The sequence below is a fragment of the Cyprinodon tularosa genome, unplaced genomic scaffold (genome assembly GCF_016077235.1).
Source record: "Cyprinodon tularosa strain WSP-4 unplaced genomic scaffold, ASM1607723v1 ctg129, whole genome shotgun sequence".
Classification (NCBI taxonomy): Eukaryota; Metazoa; Chordata; class Actinopteri; order Cyprinodontiformes; family Cyprinodontidae; genus Cyprinodon; species Cyprinodon tularosa.
The window spans coordinates 760,885-784,908 of NW_024038103.1; the positions used below are offsets into that span (position 1 = coordinate 760,885).

General features: G+C 37.9%; 1 protein-coding gene across 1 annotated transcript; it reads right to left on the reverse strand.

Annotated features, from left to right (window-relative positions):
* Nucleotides 1-606: 606 nt before the first annotated feature.
* On the reverse strand, nt 607-2,114 carry LOC119777933. The gene is made up of 5 exons (XM_038276944.1): nt 2,057-2,114; nt 1,599-1,853; nt 1,403-1,525; nt 1,099-1,200; nt 607-1,014 (listed from the first exon to the last, which is right to left on the reverse strand). Exons 1-5 carry the CDS (start codon nt 2,112-2,114, stop codon nt 821-823), a joined length of 732 nt encoding a protein of 243 aa, XP_038132872.1. The 3' UTR covers nt 607-820.
* Between the last annotated feature and the right edge of the window lie 21,910 nt (nt 2,115-24,024).

Consider the following 24,024-nt stretch of genomic DNA (forward strand, 5'->3'; position numbering starts at 1 on the left):
AGCGTAGGTAAAACAGTTTAGTATTCACCATAATTTGAAGTATCATTGCGTTAAAGATCTTACGTCATGGAGACTTACATACAAAACTTCCCAGGAGACCAAGTATTTCTCTCTTTTCTTCGTCTACTGTGATACCAAATGGAGATATGATCACAGAGTCGCTCACAAGCTGCAAATGTATGGCTGATTTTGGCCAAAGATATTTTATTTTAGTACTGTACAGACAATGAAGAGTATATTATGCAGATATAGTTTTTTTTTATATGGTTGAAAGTATACAGTCAGATATACATAAACACAAAATGAGTCGCTTTGGTAATATAGTATTATTTACAAGTACTATTTATCAAACAGGTATTAAATTAAAAAGTATTACATAAAGATATTTTAATGTGTTGATGTAACAATAATTTACTAATGTAAATACAATTTCAAAATAAAAACAACTGAAAAAATTTAATTTCAAGTGTTTTTTTTTTACATGTTGTAGCTCAAAAACTTTCATCATAAAGAAGCAGGCATCGCTTTTATGATGAGTTCAAACACAAATTAATCAATGCTTTGACAAAAAAGCAGCTTCAGGTATAATAAGTCACTCTGTTAAAGTTTTTTTTTTTTTTTGTGGTAATACTGTCCTTCATTCATCGGTGTAAAAGACAGAAAGAGGATATAAGGTGGGGAATTTGAGGCCCAGACTGTGTGGAAGGCGAGACAGCTGCCCATGCCTCCATTAAAAAGCTCCTGACTTGTATTTTTAACAGGTAATCCAAGAAAAGTCTTTTAGGTAACATGCAGAAATAGGCTTGTTGGACATTTTAAATCACCTTCCTTTGTTTACTTGTGCATATAAAGTATCCTCGACTATTGGGTTAGCCCGCTCTGGTCTCTGTCTCTTTGAAAACTTGACCTGGCCGTACTCCACATCAACGTCCGCACTTAGCTCCACTTTCTTTCCCTGATTTTTCACAACCCTTACATCAGCATAGGTCAGTTCCTGGTCATCTTCCTCCACCGCTGAAAAGCAAAAAAATTGTAAAGCTGATGAATTATAAGGTCTGTTCTTGAATCAATAACCAAGTAGAAAGCTGTACTGTTTACCTCTGGGGCTTTTCTTTTTCTTGAAGTAACAGATGAATGCGATGCAGACCACCAAGATAATTACCAATGTTGTGAGAACGCCAGCTATTATTGGCAATAGCCCTGTTTAAAAACAAGTAAATATCAGACAAGCACAGATCTTTAAGGCCAGAGTTACTCTACAGGATTTATGAAGACTTAAAAAATGGAAAAGGGTATTATTCACAAACAACCACATCAGAGTTTAATTTTCACTTACTAATGTACCAAGGTTGATCATTGCTGTCAGGATTATGAGGTAAGGAAATTGTCTGTGTCTCCTTACCCACACTACTATGTTTAACTGTTGGAGGGCCAGTTGTTGGTTCAACACACAGGGTGTTATTTTCTTTATACACCCATTTAGCTATTGTTGTCCCATTGACGGTGCAGTTAATAAATAGGAAGCCTAGAAGCAAACAGGACAATATGTCATGTAGGATTGTAACCATCAACTAGTTTATCATATTTTTCTCACTCACCACAGTCAGGAATGTTGATCTCGTTGGAGGATGAACTGACTTGATTCCTGACTGAGCAGAAAAGAAGCCCTGAGATATTTGGTTTTAGAACAATGATTTTAGTCTGATTATTTCCAGAGAGAAGTTCAGAGTCTGTCGGTGTTTTTCCATCCAGAGTCCAGCTGTACTGAGGACTGTCCCCTTCAGAGAGACAGGACACCTTTATCTGTCCCGGGGGCCAACATTGATGGACCAGCTTTACAGACGACACAGGAGCTGAGAGAGAAAAACACATTGATTACAAGAAATATCTTTTTAACCTTTTGATAGAAAACGGGAAAGATACAGAATTTATATTGAAGGCTGTTGAAAGATGTCTGTATCTAGTGTCAGTACCATGTTTTCTACAACATTTAAAGTGGTGGAAACAAAACAAAGAGCAGAAAATGTAAAAAGGTAGAAGATAAACAGTGGATTACCTTGAACACAGAGCTGCAAAGTTCTAGATCTTGTTTCCTTCCCATCTCCACCAAACATTTTAAGTTGATATTCACCGCTGTCACTCATCTTCAGGTCATTGATCCTAAATGATCCATTATTTGAATAAAAGAGAATTTTTCCGTTCTCCAAGCTTACTATAGGTTTGTTGGTATACCCCTTAAATACACTGCCATTCTTTGTTAATTCAACACTGCGTAATTGTGAGACGTCACTCTCCAGTGGAAGCTCCACTGATCCTCCCAAAGCTCCATAATACTGAGCTCCATCTTGTCGGCCATCACAGGAAACAGCTGCACCTTAAAGAATAATATTAATCATTATCTTCAATGAAAATAAATAACGTACTTAATCCTTAACAAATCATGGGCTTCTTTTGTCCACTATCACTAATATTTGTATTTGCCTGACATCACAGTGACTTTAACCATTTATTGTCCAACAGCTGAGCATGAAACACAGCTGTGATGGAAAAACAGCAAAGAGCTTCAAGCAGCGGCACTTTAACTTAAAACAGAATGAGATAGTGATTTACAGAATTGTGATTATTTATTTCGTGAATGCGTGCGTGAATGGATGAATGACTGAATGTAATGTAAAACGCTTTGGTCAAGTCTCCTGACTTGAAAAAAAGCGCTATATAAGTACAGGTCATTTACCATTTCAGATTCAAGAATCTGTTTCTGTGCCCAAAACTCAAATTGTTTCAAAAAACTGCAGTAAATTAAACTAAAGGTGCTGCTCAGCTCATTACTGCTATATGGAGAGAAAAAAATACACATTTCTTCATAGCTGATTAGGATTTAACTAAGATGAATAATCCTGTTTAAAAGCCAATCAGAAGGGAGTTATAGCTAAATCTGTCAAATTTCTTTTTTCTTTGCAGAGTCCAAAAACGCCCACATTCATTTCAGTTTAAAATAATCGTGAATACAACAAATGCTGAAACCTTATAATTTATGTTTTCTTCAAAAACATAAATTAACAAAATGAACAGCCTTTAACATTTCAACACTGGATCTTTAGTCCAACAAATATTTAATGTAATGTTAAATTGATTTGTCTTTTATGTTAACGGTTTTAATTTAAACTTTACATGAAATGTAAGAGGATGAAAAACTAAGAAAGAAATTAAAATATATTAATATATTTTTTGTAAATCAACTGTAATGTTTATTTATTTATTCAAACAATTTAAGCTGTACTCATTATATAATAATAAAGAAAGCAAATCAAACTAGCCTGAATGGTCATAGGACACTTCAATCCTATTAGAGGTTTGGATTTTCTTTTTATTATTATTATTTCTTTTTCTTTTCAGATGTTACACCCTCAAAGAAACTTAGTTTTCAAAACTGTCAGTTGAAAAGAAACTTAAACATCAACATTTTAAAACATATTACCGGTATTTAAATGGAAAGGAATGAATGTGGTGCTGGGTAAAAATAGATAAAAACCTCACCATGAGAGACTCGGAGCAAAATCAGTAAGACTCCAACGACGGCCTTCATCTCTGCTCTCTGGTTCACTCAGCTGCCCTCAGATGCAGGATTATTTTATCCAGAATTTAATGTTTAAATTTAGCTCTAAACAGCCTGAAGAGTGTCCTGTTAGTGATCAGAGGAGAACTTCTGAATACGCTGACCAAATAAAGAGCTGCAATGTTCATGTTTTTAACCTCACTGAGAGGAAGAAAGGAAGTGATATGAGCCTAACTTCCCCTTTTAACCAACAGCGGAGTGTTAAAGTAGATTGTTTGCTGGACTGAGAGGAAGAGATGGAAACATTGTTAAACAGGTTAGAAGACAGTTGTTATATTATGCTTTTATAGTGAAGGAGTTGCATTTATTAAAATTAATAAAAATTGATTTAAAATATCAATTTTCTTAATACAAAACATATTAGGGCAAAGTATCAAATAGATAGCAGCAGTAATTTGTAAAAACATGATTTCAGGTTTGATTATTTACAAAGATTACACTTACACACAAAATGAGATAAATACAGTATTTTGTTAAAATTATAAAGATGATTAAGATTTTTTTTGTAGTTTTCTCCATCAGATAACTGAAATTCTGCTGTATAAAATTTTAAACGTAAAAAAGGAGGTCAAATACTTGGGCATCTTTCATAACACTGACTTAGTTTGGAAGCCAGAGGCCCATCCCATGAAGCCAGCTCAACGTAGCTTAATTACTTCCAGTCTATCCGTTTTACCCAATCCTCAACAATGGTAATCCAGATCAGCAGTACCACGACACTGGTTATCAACCTGCTAACTCAATCCAGCTTGAATTGATCACGATCTGTTTACATGCACATCTAAAAAGACGGGTTTTTTGGTAGCAGACCAATCACGATCATAAGCGCTGAAGGGAGAGTACCATATTTCTCCTGTGAGGAACAAAAACCACTGACCTCTATTTATTCACTGGACTGCTGATAGACCGAAAAAAACTGAAGTCACCTGCCACCATCTTGGTACTGTACTTCCCAGTTTCACAATTAATGTTGTAATTACTATGTAATTTCCATAACAATGTAATCAATACATGTACATTGATGTACATCATCAATTTAGCACTTTTGGCACTTCATCATATAGTGTGAGTGCGTTTGTAATATTCTTAATATCTGACTATAGTGTTATTGGGATCCATTAACACACTAAAATGGATTTGTATAATACAATATAGTACATTTATAGACATCCTTGACTTCATATGGAATATGCATTGTGATGTGCCTATTTCTTACCATAAATTACAGCAATCTACTTATGCTAAACAGCAAGTGTGTGTCAAAGTGATGGCTTTATCTTTATTTTAAAGGTCTTAACCCCTTGAACCCTACGGACCCACCGGCGGGTCCAGCTGCTACATGACCTCGTAGTTTTACCAAACCCCCAGTATTGATGTAAAAAACATATTTGGCACAGTTTGGTGACCTTTATGGATAAATGTGCCAAAATGGCCTCTCCGCCTAAGAAATTTCTCACTAATACCATTCTAAAATAAATATGATTCATCTGATTGAGTCCACATTTTGTATATTTTTACACAACATTTAGATTTGAAAGTCTGTACTACTTTTTTGTGCTATAAATAATATTTTATTAGTGTTTTGCAATGTTTATTTCAAAGAAAATTTTAGCGAGGTTCAAAAAATGCAAAATATTTTGTATTTTGTCCCTAATATTTCAGGCAGGGTCAAAGCTACAATGGTGCTGACACCAGAAAACCATTCTATGACATCTTACCTTTACAGACGTACCAAAAGTTTCTTCTTAAATCTAATAGCTTTGAGGCTATAAGTTATTTACTTTTGTGTGTTTTTGTCAGGCAGAAATTTATTTATACCCCCTTAGGGTGTAAGAGGTTAAGCCCCCCTGAAAATGAGAAAATCATCGTTGTTCTTTCTATGCTGTAGCGCACATATTGTTTACATTCCAACTGGTCTAAAAAGGGAGTACCAATATGGCGGCTGGTGAGTTCATACTACCAACGGCCTATTAGCAATCCAGTGCCTATCACTCCCATAGAAAGATGGATAGCTTCTCTTTCTGATGTACCAGTGATTATTACAAGCAGCAAAATCAATTTTTGAGTTTTGTCTTTATCAATGTCTGGGTATTGACAGTTTTTTTTAAATGGTTAATTCACTGATTTTACTGCATAGTTTGTGCTTCGAGACATGTAGGTCTCTTAGATTTTAATTTTAATTCAGCTGTGATTCTGGCTCTGCATCTGAGCTGGTTGGTACAGAAGAGGAGCTCAACATTTAAATGTACGTTCTGTCAAATTTAAATCCTTATAATACTAACATGTCTAGCATAAACACTGTTGCTGTTCAGTGTTTGTTTTTTTTCTGAAAAAGCTCTGTATGTCTACCGGCTTTTTTTGTGGCATCTTAACCAGCTCATCTCCTTATTTCAAAATAAAATGCTAAGAAGCTGCCTGTTTAAATTTACCGCTACTATGTGTTGTCTCATCTATACTATGTACACAGTGAAGAACCTCAATCAATCATATTATATCTATAAAATGCCAGATCCAGGGCCATAGAGTAAGGAGTCTTACCTACACGGTTCTGGACAGAAACAGTGATATTACACCAGGTAGGTGGGACTCAGCAGCAGCAGGAGAGAATGAAAAAAGGCAGACTGAAAAAGCTTTGAAGTCAGACAACTGCACCCGCCTCCAGTATCTGTTGGCTAAATTAAATGAACGGAAATAAAAATAAGCGTGCAAATTATTGGTGGGGAGTGTCCCCGGCAGGCCAAAAGTGGTGGGGACATGTAGAACCAGTCTTTCAAAACGTATGCCTGTGTATTTGTCTTTATGGATTTATTTTTAAGAACAGGACAAATATGTGATTTCATGTCAACCCAGAGAACAGAGTTTTGTTAGGAAAATAACATTGCCAACAGAAATCACTGTGGGAAACGTTATGGAATCACTCAAACCCCCCATTTGAAGTAAGGTGAATGGGGGAAGATTTCAACAAGTTTTACATTTCTATCAGTTTCTCATGGATTTTTTTTTTCTTTAGAATGACAATATTCCTGTTAAAAGTTAAAGTCAAACCACTCTCCTACACATCCCCAAAGTTGCATCATGTGAAAACTTAATCTAAAGTAACATTTCAAATGTTGCAACTGACAGCTACAGTCATGCACAAGGTGTGTGTCTGTCTTACCATAGCAACAAATGGTTTCCTTTTCCTGTGGAGAGAAGAGGGCGTCCTATTTCTTTTATACCCTTCACTTTTTAACAAAGCGCCCTTCGCAGCTGTAATTATGACTTCATTTGGGATGACACTAGATAGTGAAGCGGTAGAGCATATTCCTGGTTTGGGATTGGACCGATGAAGTCAGCATCCGGAGACATCGAAGTGACAGAAAGGGTACTGGCGCCATCATTTGGCCTAAATATGTAGTGCCATCAAAAATGGCCCACATCCGTATCTTCAGGTAACAAAGAGTACATGTCAGACTTAAATATTACTTTAGCGATAGTTTCAAGGTGTTGCTTTATTGTATGTCTCGTACCATGTCTTTCGGTTGTGCTGTTCTTTTTTCATCTTGTTACAAGTGATGAAGCAGACTGAAAATGTTTTGTCATTGTCTCCTTTCTCTTCTTTCTTTTATCTTTTCTCTTTCTTTGTTCCTTTTCTTCCTCTGTTTTTCTGCTCTATTTACATTGCAGTGTCCATATAAACTGTAAAACTCTCTGCATAATTATATTAAAGCAATTTGCATGCATGAAACAAGTGGAGCTATATGGCAATTGCCATACTGCTACACTTGTGAAAGTAAAATCTGTTGGGCTCTTTTTGGCATCAAGACAATTATTCTTATTGCCACATTGCCAGACAGGACACTGTATAAAAAAAAAATGGCAACAACTTATACACTGCATTTTCCAAAATAAAATGCAATAAATTGTATTTTTTAGAGAAGGGTTCATTTACTTGACCGCCTTAATTGGACCTCAGCTCTCCCATAGCACAAATAGAACAAATCAGGCCCCCATCTGTTACCTTTTTTTCTGGATTTACCTGCTTTGACAGCATACCTGCATTCAGCAAAATTTTCTGCTGTGGTCTCAGCAGAAGAGACTTGTTCATTTCTTCATATCAACAAAACTTTCTAGTTTCTTATCGTTCTTCACGAGAGTCTGTCAAGGTTGAAAATAAATTCAAATTCAAAGGTAATTTAAAGACATATAGACCAATAATAAGTAATCACATAAAGTTCAACACTTTACATACAAAGTGATTTATAAAAAAAAAAAAACTAACAGAAAATAAAAAAATGTAAAAACTATAAAATGAATAATAAACTTTAAGAATAAGTTTGAATTGTATTTATTGAGGGATTAGGATGAATTGGCAACAGCAAAGGTGTCCATACAGCCAGGCCATAAAATTTGCTCCAAACATGTATCCTCCTCTAAAATGGTGTTCCCATATTTGAAATTTTCCTGACAGTTACCTTCATTAGCTTTTCTGCTTCTCTGGAGATGACACACAGAGGATCTGTGTTAGGCTCACGCCTTTCTACTAGTGGTATGTTTCTGTATGCACTAGAAGAGAGCTGAACATGTTAGCAAAGCCATTGCAAGTGTGTATTTGACATCAAAATATGATGTACTTATCTTTACAACCTCTCACGGCCAAAAAATAACGACCTACACCAAGGAGGGATTTACTGTATTGCATGTAACATAAATTAAGTTCCATAAATTTTAACACCTGGACTAAATGCTGTCATTTCTTTGGAACAGGATTTCGCTATTGCTGTGCTGGACTGCACAGATTAAAATGAAAGACCCCTGTGAAGCACAGAAAGAGGATTTTGTTAATAGAAAAGTTCCAGTAGCGGTGAGTTATAGTTAGGCTTATCAAATTCAACATTTATTCTGTTATTCAGGTTTTTTGTTTTTTTTTTATATTATTCCAAATGACAACACATGTAATCTCAAAACACTTTACAGAAACAATTCAATCAGATCACACAGCCAGATTTGTTAAAAGTTTTATATCTATTAAAGAATCCAGCTCATCTATCAATCCATGGAGTGATCAACTTTGCAGGATTTGCTCCTCCTGGATTGGAATGTGCCGAAAGTAAAATTTACTTGCATGGTGTGGTTGACTAAATTCATGGCCAAAAGTTTAAAAAATTATTCAAATGCAATTTGCATATACTCCAGAATGTTATAAAGAGTGATCAGCGTAACAGCAATTAATTGCAAAATAAATATTTGCCTAGAAAATTAATTGTATCCCCCAAAACACATTTCAAAGTCACTGCAGCCCTGCCTTAAGAGGACCAGCTAACATTGTTTCAGTGATTGCTCCATTAACACAGGTGTGGGTGGTGATGAGTACAGCGCTGGAGATCAATCTGTAATGATTAAGTAAAAATGACACCACTGGACACTTTAAAAAGAGGCTGGTGCTTGGCATCATTGTTTCTCTTCTATGAACCATGGTTATCTCTAAAGAAACACATGCAGTCATCATTTCACTGCACAAAAATGGCCTAACAGGAAAGAGAATCGCAGCTAGAAAGATTGCACCTCAGTCAACAATCTATCGCATCATCAAGAACTTCGAAGAGAGAGGTTTCATTGCTGCCAAAAAGGCTCCAGGGCACCCAAGAAAGACCAGCAAGTGCCTGGACCCTCTCTTATAAGTGTTTCAGCTGCGGCATCGGGCTACCAGCAGTGCAGAGCTTGCTCAGGAATGGCAGTAGGCAGGTGTGAGTGCATCTGTACGAGTGAGACTCTTGTATCAAGGCCTGGTCTCAAGGAGGGGAGCAAAGAAGCCACTTCTCTCCAGGAAAAACATCAGGGACAGACTGATATTCTGCAAAAGGTACAGGGAGTGGACTGCTGAGGACTGGGGTAGAGTCATTTTCTCTGATGAATCCCCTTTCTGATTGTTTGGGACATCTGGAAATCAGCTTGTTCGAAGAAGATGAGGTGAGCGCTACCACCAGTCTTGTCTCATGCCAACTGTAAAGCATCCTGAAACCATTTATGTGTGGGGTTGCTTCTCAGCCAAAGGAGTCGGCTCTCTCACAGTCTTACCTAAAAACACAGCCATGAATTAAGGATGGTACCAGAATGTCCTCTGGGAGCAACTTCTGCCAACCGTCCAAGAGCAGTACCTTGCCCTAAAGCAAAGCTGACTCAGGGAACAAAACAGAGATTTTGGGTCCATGGCCTTGAAACTCCCCTGATCTTAATCCCATTGAAAACCTGTGGTCAATCATCAAGACACGGGTGGACAAACGAAAACCTAGGAATTCTGACAAAAGGCAAGCATTGATTGTGCAAGAATGGACTGCTATCAGTCAGGATTTAGTCCAGAAGTTGATTGAGAGCATGCCAGGAAGAATTGCAGAGGTCCTGAAGAAGAAAGGTCAACACTGAAAATACTGACTTGCTGCATTAACTCATTCTGTCATTAAAAGCTTTTGTTACTCATGTGATTGCAATTGTATTTCTGTATGTGATGACAACATCTGACATACACACATGAAAACCAGAGGGCAGCAGATCATGTGAAAATATAATATTTGTGTCATTTTCAATACTTTTGGCCATGACTGTACAGCAATCCCTCACACTAAGCTTGCATGCAGCAACAAGAGGAAAATCCACTTTCAAATTCTCACATTCCATTCACTTATCCAGTGATGCAAAAAGGGTTAGAGGAAGAAATTGTTGATACAGTGATAGCATTTAGTTGATTCAGTGATAGCATGTAGTTTTTAGTAACATATTTACTACTCCCAATATTGACTATTAATATATACATGAAAATTGTTAAGAAACAGCAGCAGCACAAAGACAAGTCTGAGATGAGACTAACATTTAACTTTATTTTTCTAGTCTTAGTTGTTGTCCAGACTGCCTCCTTCTTCCTTTGGCTTTTTGCACATGAGCTGGTCCAAATATGATACTTCAAAAAATTTCTTGCTGCTATTTTGATATTAATAATTAAACTCAGTCACAATCTGTACAAGATGCTGTCATGATCTTGGCGCTGATGTAGGGTGACCAGGGTTTCTGAAAAAGCTGGGCCGCTGACTGACTGGCATTTGAATCTTCCTGTTAAAAGGGAGTTTTTCCTCTCCACTGTCGCTACAAGCATGCTCAGTGTGAGGGATTGCACTAATATAAAATGTAAGTAGTAATAGTAATATAAAATGTTTTAAAATATCCAAAATAAAATTAAAATTAAAATGGAATAAAAATGAGTGTGCTTCATCAGGCTAATGTTGTAAAACAATTTCACAACCGATTTGAGTCAGGAAATGTTTTGGCTGTGAATTCAAGCAGGTCTATCCTTCGGCGGCTTTTACCGCCCACTGTCGCTTAGCAACCGTGATAGCTGACTCACAAAGCTGTAAAAGTTTTTTTTTTTTCATTGTAAAGTAAACAGAGACCATAGGGACACACATGATTTCTGAAAACTGCTGTTAAAATGAACAAGCAAAGACCGTAAGCTATCAACATTTCTGATTCCCTTTTACCAATATTTCTTTGCTATTACTGTTTTCATTTTTGACGGCAGTTCAGGTATTAATAACAGGTGTTATTTGTTTTTTTAGAACATAACATAAGAAGAATGCTAAAGATCTGATATTTTTTGTTTTCCACATAAAAATAGTGCTATTTAATTGACTTCTACATATAGAAATACAATAAAGACAAACAGAGAAACACTATTTACATTGATTCTATTTTTCTAGATTTACACACGGTCCATGAGTTAATTAGTACAAGCATTAATGTCTGGTAAACAATGTTTGAAACTAGTTGGTTATTTTGGATACTATTATTACATTACAGAGAAGATAGTGTTTTATGTCTTTTATGTTTGTTAAAAGTGATTTTATTTTGGAATAAACTTATGCTCATTCTTAGTGTTGTGCTTTGTAGATGAGGCCAATAAAAAAGAAAATAGACATTAGGAGCTATTTAAACAGTCAGACAGTAAGCAATATAGGAAAAAGGTTGTGTTACATTTAATCCGTTTTTAATTTATTAAAAACGCACTTGTATAATAGAAACATTATATGATTGTAGGAAACACAGATATAATAAGAAATTTATTTATACAATTACATTGTCTTTGGCGCTCAGACCTCGGCACGAAACAATGCACTTAATTTTGATATATATGCATGAACAGGGGCAAAAAATAGGGCTGTTTCCCCCCGGGCCTGAAACTGGTGGTGGAGCGGAGACAGATGAAGTTGGTCAGTCTGTAGACTCCTGGTTAGAGAGACGGTATGCTGAGCTTTATGGGGAGATCTAGTGGATCGCATGACCTGATACTAGAGCTTCACTCAGGGACATGGAAGATGGAAGTCCAGTTGGATAACACAGGTTGTGAGAACCTGTCCATGATGAGCAAGCATGAAGTGACAGTGGAGAGGAAAAACTCCCCATTGATAATAAACCTCTGGCAGGACCAGGCTCAACATGGTGATGAGACTGCGTTACTGCGTTCCCTGTCAGATGAGACAGGGAACGCAGCAAGAGTCTGGGAGGAATGACACTCTGATGAAGCTTTAGCTACGATGGTGGAGGAGGGGCTGGAGGTGGGTTGAAACAGTGTCACCTGAATGAAGTCACTCAGCGCATCCGTTGCCTACCCACAGGAGGAAAAAAGAGCGATTCGGAGGCCTTCTAAGATGGACTTTGGGTGGCCAGCGATGCCGTCTCTGACGAAGGGGGGCCTCTGGAGGAGGAACGCCGTCTCTGATGCAGCAGCCTTGGAAGAGGACACCACCTCTGATGCAGCAGCCTTGGAGGAGAGCACCATCTGTGCTGCTGCAGGAACCACCTTGGGGGGCGCTGTCTCTGATGCCGCTGCAGGAACCACCTTGGGGGGGCGCCGTCTCTGATGCCGCTGCAGGAACCACCTTGGGGGGCGCTGTCTCAGCAATAGGAACCTTGAGTACTGCCCACTGTGGCACTGGAACAGCCTCGGAGGGGGCCGCCCACTGCGGCACTGGAACAGCCTCGGAGGGGGCTGCCCATTCCAGCACTGAAACAGCCTCGGAGGGGGCTGCCCATTCCAGCACTGGAACAGCCTTGGAGGGGGCCGCCCACTGCAGCACTGGAACAGCCTTGGAGGGGCCAGGAAGCACCCGCTGAGGGCTCTCGGAGGCTTGGGACGCCCGCTGAGGGCTCTTGGAGAGGAACTTCCACCGACTAACTCTGAGCCCTCTTCATTAATGTACTCAGGGGTCTCTGGACGGCACAGGGCGGGCTCAGGGGTCTCTGGATGGCCCAGAGTGGGCTCAGGAGCTAGGGAAACTGGCCCGCTAATAGGCTCTGGAGCTTCGGGATCTGGCCCACTACAGTAAAGGGCTCTGACTCGGGATCTGGCCTGCTAAAGGGCTCTGACTTGGGATCTGGACGGCGGGGAGCTGATGGAGGTGGAAGGAAGGGAAAAGATCTTCCCTCTTCCCATAAAAGAAGCCCCATAATTGAGACTTCTCAAGATGGGGAGCTCCGACTGCGGGAGGTTTAATATTGGCAACTGATTTTAAACCTCTAACTCGTGAAGCTAGCTGCTGGTCATGGAGCTAACAACCTAGGCCATGGGGGAAACTTACCTGATGAAGATGGGAACTGAAGCAGGTGTCAGGCTGACCCACCAGAGAGGGAGTGGAGGCCTCAGGCTGACCCGCCAGAGAGGGAGTGGAGGTGTCAGGCTGACCCGCCGGAGAAGGAGTGGTCTTCTTTCCCCTGCTGCACTTACGTCTGGATGAAGCAGGTGGCAGGGGAGGACCAGCAGCTGGTAATGGTGGAGGGTCCAGACCGGAGGCGATAGACTACAGTGTGGGAAGGTGATGGAGAGATGCTTTGGGTGGTGGAGGTCTGTTGAAGAGTTGGGCACTGGCAGCTTGATGGTCGCACTCCAACTCTTCAAACAGTTCTGATAAGACTGGGGGAGAAATGAGTGTGGAGTTAGAGAGGAGAATCTGCTTTATTTGGCCAGCCGCACTCACCCTCTTCCAAGGCGGTGTTAGAGTGGCTATGAGTCCAGAGTTTTCCCTACGTTGAGGAAAAAATCCCTCAGGGTGTCCAGACTGGGCTGTACTGGGTCCATTTTGGTTGGTTCCTATTGTCAGGGTTTTGGTTGAGGTTGAGGACCCATATGCAGAGGCAGAGAGGCTGAGGTGATTTCTTGGAGTTTTAATGGTAACACAAACAATAGAGGCAAGATCCAAAAATCCAACATAAAATGTACACAGACCAGAACCATGGAGACATTATGGGAAAACGAGCACAGGGAGCCAGGGAGAGACGAGGCGAGAAGACAACAGTGACGACAGGACCAGCAACAACAAGGAACCAACAAAGAGTGACAGCAGAGGGAGAGTATAAATAGCTGACTGAGACAAAGGCCAGGCTAACGAGCGGATAAGGAGCAGGTGTGAGAGGAGACAACGAGGAAGCCAAGGGAAAAGGAACACACACACAAGAGGGCAACAGAGCACAACAACAGAAAAACCTGAGAACTAACATAAATCTAGAAACTACAACAAAATAGGAATTGAAACCAATAAAACTAGAAAACATGGAGCAAAGTAAAGCACAACAGAACCAAGACCATGACACATAGTCGGTATTACAAGAGGGGAGCCACCATGCTTTTAGCATTGATACTGTCAAGTGTTGTATATTGACCTGAGGAATCACTTAAAATAACACATATGCATCAACTATTTATGTCACAAAGTCAGCGGAGTGCCTTTAGGGAGACGTTCCCTCTCAAAGTCTCATAATGTGATCAACTGCCAGAAACTGATTACTGCAGCAGATTGTAACTGTCTTTAGCTGTTCCTCTGGTCATCGAACCAATTTAACTTGCAATTCCACGTGACTTTATAGCCATGTTGGCAACATGCTGTGATTTTGTGAAACATTGCTGTTTTAATTTTCTTGCTATGTGTTTGCATTCTATGTTTAGTTCATATGATTTATTTAATTTAATAATAAGTAAAGTAGCATTAAAACTGATGGTAATTTCTATGAATATGGATGAAGGTAAAGCTAAGCTTCGATATAGTGGTATTTTCGTACCATAGACTGAAATGAATCTTTAATTGCAAGTTGAAAAGGAACGAAAAAAAAAAAAGCATTCAAACTGCAACAGTTGACTTACAAAAATCGATTTGAAATTTCTGGGGAATAACATTTTCATGCCTTTCTAAGGTGGAATTAAGAATTTAAATAGAATTTTTTTCCTTCTAAAAACTGATTAGGCTAATATCCATATCTTGTAAATGGAAAGCTCACATTCTATGATTCAGTAGTGTTGAGAAGTCTAAAACTGGTCTGTAACCTAAATTATATGTTTTTCTTAAGTTATTTAAAACTATACGAAACTCTTCAGTAGCAAGACACAGTGCGTGATCACTTTTGGCAATCAAAGACACAATCTAAGACTTACCGGTGGTTAAAAGGGGAAGTTAGACTCATATCACTTCCTTTCTTTCTCTCAGTGAGGTTAAGACATGAACATTACAGCTCTTTATTTGGTCAGCGTATTCAGAAATTCTCCTTGGATCACTAACAGGACAATCTGCAGGCTGTTTAGAGCTAAATTCAAAGATTAAATTCTGGATAAAATAATCCTGCTTCTGAGGGCAGCTGAGTGAACCTGAGAGCAGAGATGAAGGCCTTCGTTGGAGTCTTACTGATGTTGCTCAGAGTCTCTCACAGTGAGATTTTTATCTATTTTAACCAAGCACCACATTTATTCCTTTACATTTAAACAATATGTTTAAAAATATTTTTTTGTTTCTGTTAAACTTTGACAGTTTTGTAAACTAACATTCTTTCAGGGAAAAATTTATGAAAAGAAAAAGGAATAATGATTATAAAAAGAAACTTCTAATAGGATTGAAATGTCCTATGACCATTCAGGCTAGTCTGATTTGCTTTCTTTATTATTATATGATGAGTACAACTTAAATTGTTTGAAAAAATAAAGAAATGTTACGGTTGGTTTACAAAACTTTTTTTTTGTTTGTTTGTTTTTCATTGTCATCCACTTCATGTAAAGTTTATATTAAATCTTTATATTATTTATCTTAGTTAAAACCCAAGCAGATATAAAGAAATGTGTATTTTTTCTCTCCATTTAGCAGTAATGAGCTGAGCAGCACCTTTTGCTTGATTTACTGCAGTTTTTTTAAAACAATTTGATCACAGAAACAGATTCTTGAATATGAAATAAATAAATAAATTCTGTAAATCACTATCTTATTCTGTTTTAAGTAGTGTTGCGTTGATGCAATTTTTTGGCCCCAGTACCGATACCCAACACCTAGCTGTGCAGTATTGGCCGATACCATACAGATACCATCTGTTTGAAATTGATGTGTATGTTTGTATATATGAAGAACTGCATACTACTTGGATTTAAAATAATTGCTTTGTCAAGCTGCTGCCTACCTTTGTGAAGAAGAAAAAAGACGTAGTGGGAAAAAGTATTCAGCTATTCACTCTATTTAAATAAACAGAGATCGATGGATTTCATTCAGTCGGCACTTTATTCATAAAATCTTTGCAAAGAGAGAACAGTTTATCATACAGCCCTTATGGCACTGTATTCAGCCCCATTCTACCTGAGCAGCTTTCGTTCCCCCTTACTTACAACAATGGAAAGTAGAGAAAGTCAAAACAAATTACAGACACTTTGGTTAACAGAAACATGTTATGAATAAACTTTGAGAAAGACCCTGGTTTGTTATGGGAAGAAGCTATGTCTGGTCTACAAGCCCTCATGCAGAGAATGGTGTGACCTTGCAGGTGAAACAGACTCAGGGAAAATGTTTAGAGTGAGTAAATAGGATAAATTAATATATAAAATAAGATAAATCAAGATTTTCCGACAACAGACTAATACAAAGTGAATCCAGTAGAACGTTATATTGCCTAACTGGAATGGGCGGCAATTGTTGAATAAACTTTTGGCTCTCAAAATGGTATCGGTGCCCTATTTGTTAATACTCGCAGATACTGAAACCACCATTTTAGTGCTGTATCTGGGCCCCGCCCTATACTGGTATCGGTATCGATGCAACACTAGTTTTAAGTTAAAGTGCTGCTGCTTGAAGCTCTTTGCTGTTTTTCCATCACAGCTGTGTTTCATGTTCAGCTGTTGGCCATTACATGATTAAAGTCTCTGTGATGTTGCAAAAATACACAAATATAAGTGACAGTGGACAAAAGAAGCCCATGATGTTGTTAAGGCAGACATGGGCAATGTGGAGTCAACAAGTCATCTCCATGTCATGTATTTGTTCTACCCAGCCACTGAAGCAGGTGAGGCCAATATTCACCGTGAATTAACCTGTGCAGATTGGACTCACTTGGTTAATTGGCTGGGTAGATTAAATACATGACATGGAGATGACTTGTTGACTCCACATTGCCCATGTCTGTGTTAAGGATCAAGTATGTTATTTATTTTCATTGAAGGTAAAGATTACTATTATTCTTTAAGGTGTGTCTGTTTCCTGTGATGGCCGACAAGATGGAGCTCACTATTATGGAGCTTTGGGAGGATCAGTGGAGCTTCCACTGGAGAACGACTTCTCACAATTACGCCATGTTGAATTAACAAAGAATGGCAGTGTATTTAAGGGTTTTACCAACAAACCAACAGAAAGCTGGAAAGAGGGAAGAATTCTCTTTTATTCAAATAATGGATCATTTAGGATCAGTGACCTGAAGATGAGTGACAGCGGCGAATATAAACTTAGAATGTTTGGTAAAGATGGAAAGGAAATAGGATCTAGAACTGTGCAGCTCTGTGTTCAAGGTAATTCACCGTTTGTGTTCCACTTTTTTTTATATTTTCTACTCTATGTTTTGATTCCACTATTTTAAATGCTGTGGTAATCATTGTACTGATTCTCAATACAAACATCTTTCTACCAAAAGGTGAAAAAATATTTCTTGTAATCAATGTGTTTTTCTCTCTCAGCTCCTGTGTCTAATGTCCAGCTGATCCATCAATGTTTGTCGCAGGGACAGATCAATGTGTCCTGTCTCTCTGAAGGGGACAGTCCTCAGTACAGCTGGACTCTGGATGGAAAAACACTGACAGACTCTGAACTCCTCTCTGGTAATAATCAGACCAACAACATCGTTCTAAAACCGTATATATCAGGGCGTCTTTACTGCTCAGCAAAGAATCAAGTCAGTTCATCCTCCAGAGACATCAAAATTCGTGACCGTGAGTGAGTGAGAAAAATATGATAAACTAGTTGATGGTTATGATGCCAATATGACATATAATCCTGTTTGTTTCTAGGCTTCATATTCATTAACTTCACCATAAATGGGACACTAATAGCTAAAACCCTGTGTGTTGAACCAACATCTGGCCCTCCAACAGGTAAACATCATAGTGTGGGCAAAGAGACACAATTACTTTACCTCGTATAGTCCTAACAGCAATCATCAACTGTAGTCTAAAAAGAAATTGCATCTCATACTTAGATGTATAGCTTTAATTTAAAGCAAGTAATTTAATCAAGTGAATCCATTTATTATGTTTATAGGTTGGAAACTTAAATATATTACGTTTAGCTAATAATTCAATTACTTGTTACCAATTCAAGTATTTTATTTAATCTGAGCAGCATTTTTTTTTTAGAGTGTAAGTGTAAATAATTATTTAACAAATCTTTGAGCTCCTTAACCTAAAAATATGATATAAGAAACTAAGGTTAGGAAATAGTCATCAGTAAGCTAATGTTATCATTTTCTTCAAACAGATCCATCCATTTGGCTCATTTTGGGATTGCGTGCTGTTGTTGTCAGTCTTCCAATTATTATACTTTGTCTTTATTTCACTTGGAAGCAAAAGAAAGTGGAAAAATCTGAACAGCCTTATGCCTCACCAACAATGGAGAATCCAGGGACCTTTGTGACTTCTTGACCTTAAACAAATCCCACCATGATCACAAACTTATCAATGTTTTAAGAGAAACACCATAGTAATTTGTTGAAAGATTACAGATTAATTTAGTTTGTAACTTCTGTTCTCATAATAATTTACCATTGTCATCATTATACCATGTGTCATTGTTTTGGTTCTGTTTAAGTTTTATCTTTGAGTTTTCATTGGTTTTATTTGCATTTTCTGTTCTAGTTATTTTTGATTGTATTTGAATTCTTATGTATTTGTTGCCCTCTTCTCTTAGTCTCCTTCTCCAGGCTCCCTTCTAGATTCCTATATCCACACCTGCCCCCAATCTGCTTAGCCTGGTGTTTCTTTCTCCCATATATACACTTCCTGCTCAGTCACTGTTTGCTATTTCCTTGTCGTCATCATTTATTTACCCTTCGTGTAAGTTTTTCTGGATTTCAGTATTTTGTTAGATTTTGAGCATTTTTGCCTCTGTTGTCCTTTTTTGGATTATTAAACTGGCAAGTAACTACCTCAGAATTCATCTCTGCATTTGGGTCCTTCAAGCCTCCACTCAACCTGACACCTTGCCTCTGTATCTAATCCATGTGTTTCATTCAATTTACATTTAAATAAATAAACAAAAAATGTAAACAAACATTGCTTTTCTTTAGGTTATTAAAAAAACATATGTATTGTAATATACTTAATCTTTGCATCACAAGTATAAATAAAACAGATATTCTTGCACACGGTAATTGACAGCTAAGGATACCTGACATGTGTTGCACCTCTGAAATAAACAGTTTTAAAAAGCCTGAGCAGGAAATGCAAACCACTTATAATAAAGATTAATAAAGGAACATTCTTGTTGTGATGAAACAGAGCTAACCACAATGTTACCACCCCTACCCTTAAAGGAATAGTACACCCAAAACATGATTAGCCTTCATTTTCTACTCACCCCCATGCTGAACAACACCCTGGAGTACTTTTGTGATATCTCAAATGCATCTGGAGATCTGGGAGGCTTCTTGCTGTCTGCTGACATTCAAATAATGGAGGTCTATAGTGCCCGAGGCAGAAAGGTCCATAAAAGTCCACAAAAAACGTGTCAATATTCCTCCATACTGGTCGTCCAATGTATTCCAAGTGTCCTGAGTGGGTAGCATCCAGAATTTACTCGAAACGAAGTCATTTAGAATGTTTTTAGAGCATAAACAGTAGTGTATAGGATTTCCTGAAAGCGCGCACATGCGCGATCACGACGCTACGGAAGCCGGCAGACCAAACCAGATGAAAGTGCGCATTCAGCGTCTGCTCTTCCAATAATGCAAGCTTAGAAGAAGAAGAAATGTGCCGTTTACCTGTGCAAAGAAAGAAACAACGAAAGAAGAATGTTTGAGGACTTCAGTGTTGAGGAAGAGCATGAGTTCTTTGCCGAGCTGAATGCGCTGGTTTGGTCTGCCGGTTTCCGTAGCGTCGTGATCGTTCACCCCTACCAGCTTCCACTGTGAACAGAAAAACAAAACGTTAGTTAGCCAATTGTTCAACATGAACACACGGAAACACTCAGCTCATGAACAAGATCACTTCAGATCAAGGCCCAGTAAATAAAAGAAGGTGGCCTGACATCTCAGGGTTGAAGCTCTTTATGAGGTGGTTGACGAGCTTCAACACACGGCACCTGTAACAGCCAGGAAGACCTGAAACACAAACAGAAAGCTCTCTCATGAAGAGAACTCCTAGAGGTCAGTGACTGTAACACACACCACCAAGCAGAGTTACGAAACCATGTCAATATGGTTTCGTAAATCTTAAAATTATCTTAAAATTTTGTTTAGGCGACTACTGAAAGTCAAACACTTCAGACTATACTCTTGAGTTTATAACAGCTCTACATATCCGTGATAACTATAAGTCCTGAGACAGAATTAATCATATTAACCCTTTATAGGGGTGATAATTAAAAAAAGTCAAAATTTCAAACTAATAGTGTTAGAATCCAGGACAAGACCTTATTACCTTTGTAACATTCAGAAAATATGGATATTTTGATGTCAAAAATAAATGTCAATGTAATAACAAGAAACCCCAACTTGCCTGAATATGTTGAGAAATATAACAAATGCTTCTATAAGAAATTCATTAAAAACACTCAGAGTGAATGAAACACATTTTTTGCTACAACATAAACTTAGAGGCATTAATGCTGATACTGGCACTTAAATTTTTTAGCTTATAAACCTAAATATAATTGTTAACTAGGCTTATTAACTTTACTTGTTAACTTTTCAATTAGCTTTTTACCTTCTTTTCTTAAGTTTATCATTTACAGTAGGTATAGTTGGAATCATTCAAGGGCTCATCTAATTGGTCAAATACCAAAAAAAGATGTACAGCCTTGTAGGAGGATCTTTACTGAATGGCTTATAGATCTTGTGCTTCTAGACCTCACTGAGGGACGGGGGCGACTCCATTTCTTAGGGTGATGCAAGTGATCAAAAACGCTAACTGGCCATATAAAGTGTTAATAGCATGTTACACAGGATTGGAGTTTTTAACACTGAGTTATGTTTAGAAAACTAAAATAGACTTCCTCATTGAAATACCAAACAGAGCCTAAAATGCACCCACAGTCTTTCACTTAACTTGCTCTTGTGGTATTAATTCCTTTTTTTTCTTTTTTTCTTTTTTTTTTTTTTTTTTTTAGCCTGGAGGTATGTCAAAGATGTGTCTCTGTGTCTGCACCTTGAAGCTTTCTCTCTCTCCGTTTTTTTTTTTTTTTTTTCCTAAAAAGAAGTCACTCGGGACAAAATATTTAATAACACTTCATAACTTATATGTAATAAATAACCATGAGACATGACAACAGATTTTGATAGAAATTGTAATCTTACTCAGATCAGAGAAATTTCTTAGAGTTACAGAAAGCAGCTGCATAACCCCAGGCTCACTTCTCGGGAAGTATCCCCGATTAACAGCTTTATACAATTCCAGTCTGCCACATAATCAAATTTTGCATCATACAAGTTAGCAGATGAGGAGACATCCATAGCTCCTGCCTTATTAAAATATTACACTTTGTTCTTAGCTGAAGGACACCACTCTCATTCCATTACCAAATATTTGCAACGTACAGAATGAAGATTATAACTGTATATCCAGTCAGAGAAACTGTCTTAATCAGATAAACTATTGGGGAAAACATCAGTTCTGGCATGCAGCAGGCAGCTAATATTAAGGTTTATTAAACTCACAAATCGTCAAGTATAATTATCCTAACAGGTACATACAAACCCTTCAACATTTAACCCTCAACCTCAATAAGTTGTTACATTCATGCTAATTTTTGCACAGTTTCATTTTGCACATCTCTGATGTTGCTGCTATTTTTAAATATCCATTACTGTAAAAATGTCAGCAGCTGTGTATCGGTATATATTGCTATAATCTTTTTGCTGCTGTAACACCAGAATTTCCCCATTGTGGGACAATAAGGCGATTTTCTATTATATTATAGCCCCTTTATCCAGCAGCTGTCTGAGGGTTTTTCACATGGACAGACCAAAACAGACTGATTAGACAATAAAATACATCAAAGATCAAATGTAAAATACTGTAGAACCAGAAGTCTTATTCCAAATGAAAATGTATTACTAAAAGAACTTTATTTATGAAGCACTTTATACACCGGACAGGACCAAAGTGCTGTACACAATCATAAAATACAATGCAATTATAAAATAGAAAGGGCCGCGTATAAAGTACACATTAGTATACAAGCAGAATAAAACAAAGTGAAATCTCTCAAATTGTGCCAAAAGCCAAGGAAAAAAGATGACTCTGAAGAAGGGACTTAAAAATAGCAGGAGAAGAGGCCTGTCTTATGCTCAGAGGCAGATCATTCCATAGCTTAGGAGCTGCTACAGAAAAAGCATGGTTCCCTTTGAGCTTGTATTTTGTCTTTAGGACCCTCAGAAGCAACTGATCAGCTGACCTGAGGGAACGGGAGGGTGTGACAGATAAGGAGAAGCAATTAAGAGTTTTAAAAACAAATAAAAGAATTTAAAAATAAATCATTAAATGTACTGGCAGCCAGTGTAAGGAAGCTAAAAAAGGGGAAATGTGGTTGAATTTTCTTGTACCTGTTCAAAGACGTGCAGCAGCATTTTGAACCCTCTGAAGTTGGGAAATATACAAAGCACTGACCCCTGTATAAAGTGAGTTAAAGTAATCCAGCCGTGTGGTCACAAATGCGTGGATCACTGTTTCAAAATGTTGCATTGAAAGAATGGGTTTTACTTTGGCTAGCTGCCTTAAGTGGAAAAAGCTGGACTAATAACGGCTCTGAAGTGTGCTTCTAAATTAAGCCCAGCATCCATCTTAACGGCTAAGTTAGTAATAACCGGCTTAATGTACTGAGCAAGGAGCCAAGACTGGTCAAGGAATCAGCAGTGGATCTGCCAAAGATCATTCCCTCTGTCTTGTCTTCATTTAGTTTAAAAACATGTAGGGCCACCCAGGCCTTCACATCTTCACAGCAGACACAAAAAGTACGTTCAGCCAAATAAGATTTAAAATGATTCTAGATCTATGTGACCGATGTCTACCCACTGTTCCAGACAGGAAAGTAAAATTACATAATCAACTGTATCAAAAGCAGATGATAAATCCAACAGCACCGACACCACAAAGTCACCTGAATCAGTTGCTAAAAGTATATCATTAAAGACTTTTAAAAGGACTGACTCTGTGCTATGAAATGGTTTAAAACCGGACTGGAAAACCTCTGATATATTATGTTCATGAAGATAAGCCATTAGCTGATTACAGACTATCTTCTCAAGAATTTTTGAAATAAAAAGCAATTTAGAGATAGAGCTCTGTTGCAATAATCTGATCAGCGGTGTACACAGTACAGTCTGTGCTTCCTTTTCATCCACATAAGGAGATTTTTTTGTGATTTTGAAATCATTTGTGGCTTTACGCTAGAAACCTCTTTTCTCTGATTGCTTTAGAAAGTGCTCTTTAAAGTGCATTCATATATTTACCCGTCCATGTCAATTCCTCACATGCAGCGCAGCAAAAAAAAAAAAAAAAGAGAGAGATCTGTGAGTGGCCCATCTTGGTCTCACTATAAGATTTGCTTGTGTTACAACAAGATTTGTGACCCATCATAAACTGTGGCTCAAGCGACTGCTATGACGGAGTCTCCTCACCCGCCTGCTATCTACTAACTCTTACTTCACAGAATTAATACCTAAACCTAATGGAGTCCTCCTCCTTTAGGGGAGATTTTGTTGTGGCACTGGTACTGGAGAATCAACATCTGAATTATTTCTTCAGCAATGACAACAAGTAACTTAGACAATTTTATTGTTATTTTTTATACACAGCCCAATCTTTACAGCCCCCCCTCCTAAAGGTGGGGGGGCTGGTTGACCTTTGATGACCTCTAGAAACATTCCTTTATATCTTTAAA

Coding starts and splice junctions, on each gene's coding strand:
- LOC119777933 (XM_038276944.1), bottom strand. CDS start 2,114: ATGTTTGGTGGAGATGGGAAGGAAACAAGATCTAGAACTTTGCAGCTC. Junction 1,854..2,056: donor TTTGCAGCTCTGTGTTCAAG/GTAATCCACTGT, acceptor TTTCTCTCTCAG/CTCCTGTGTCGTCTGTAAAG. Junction 1,201..1,402: donor AGTTAAACATAGTAGTGTGG/GTAAGGAGACAC, acceptor GTTTTTAAACAG/GGCTATTGCCAATAATAGCT.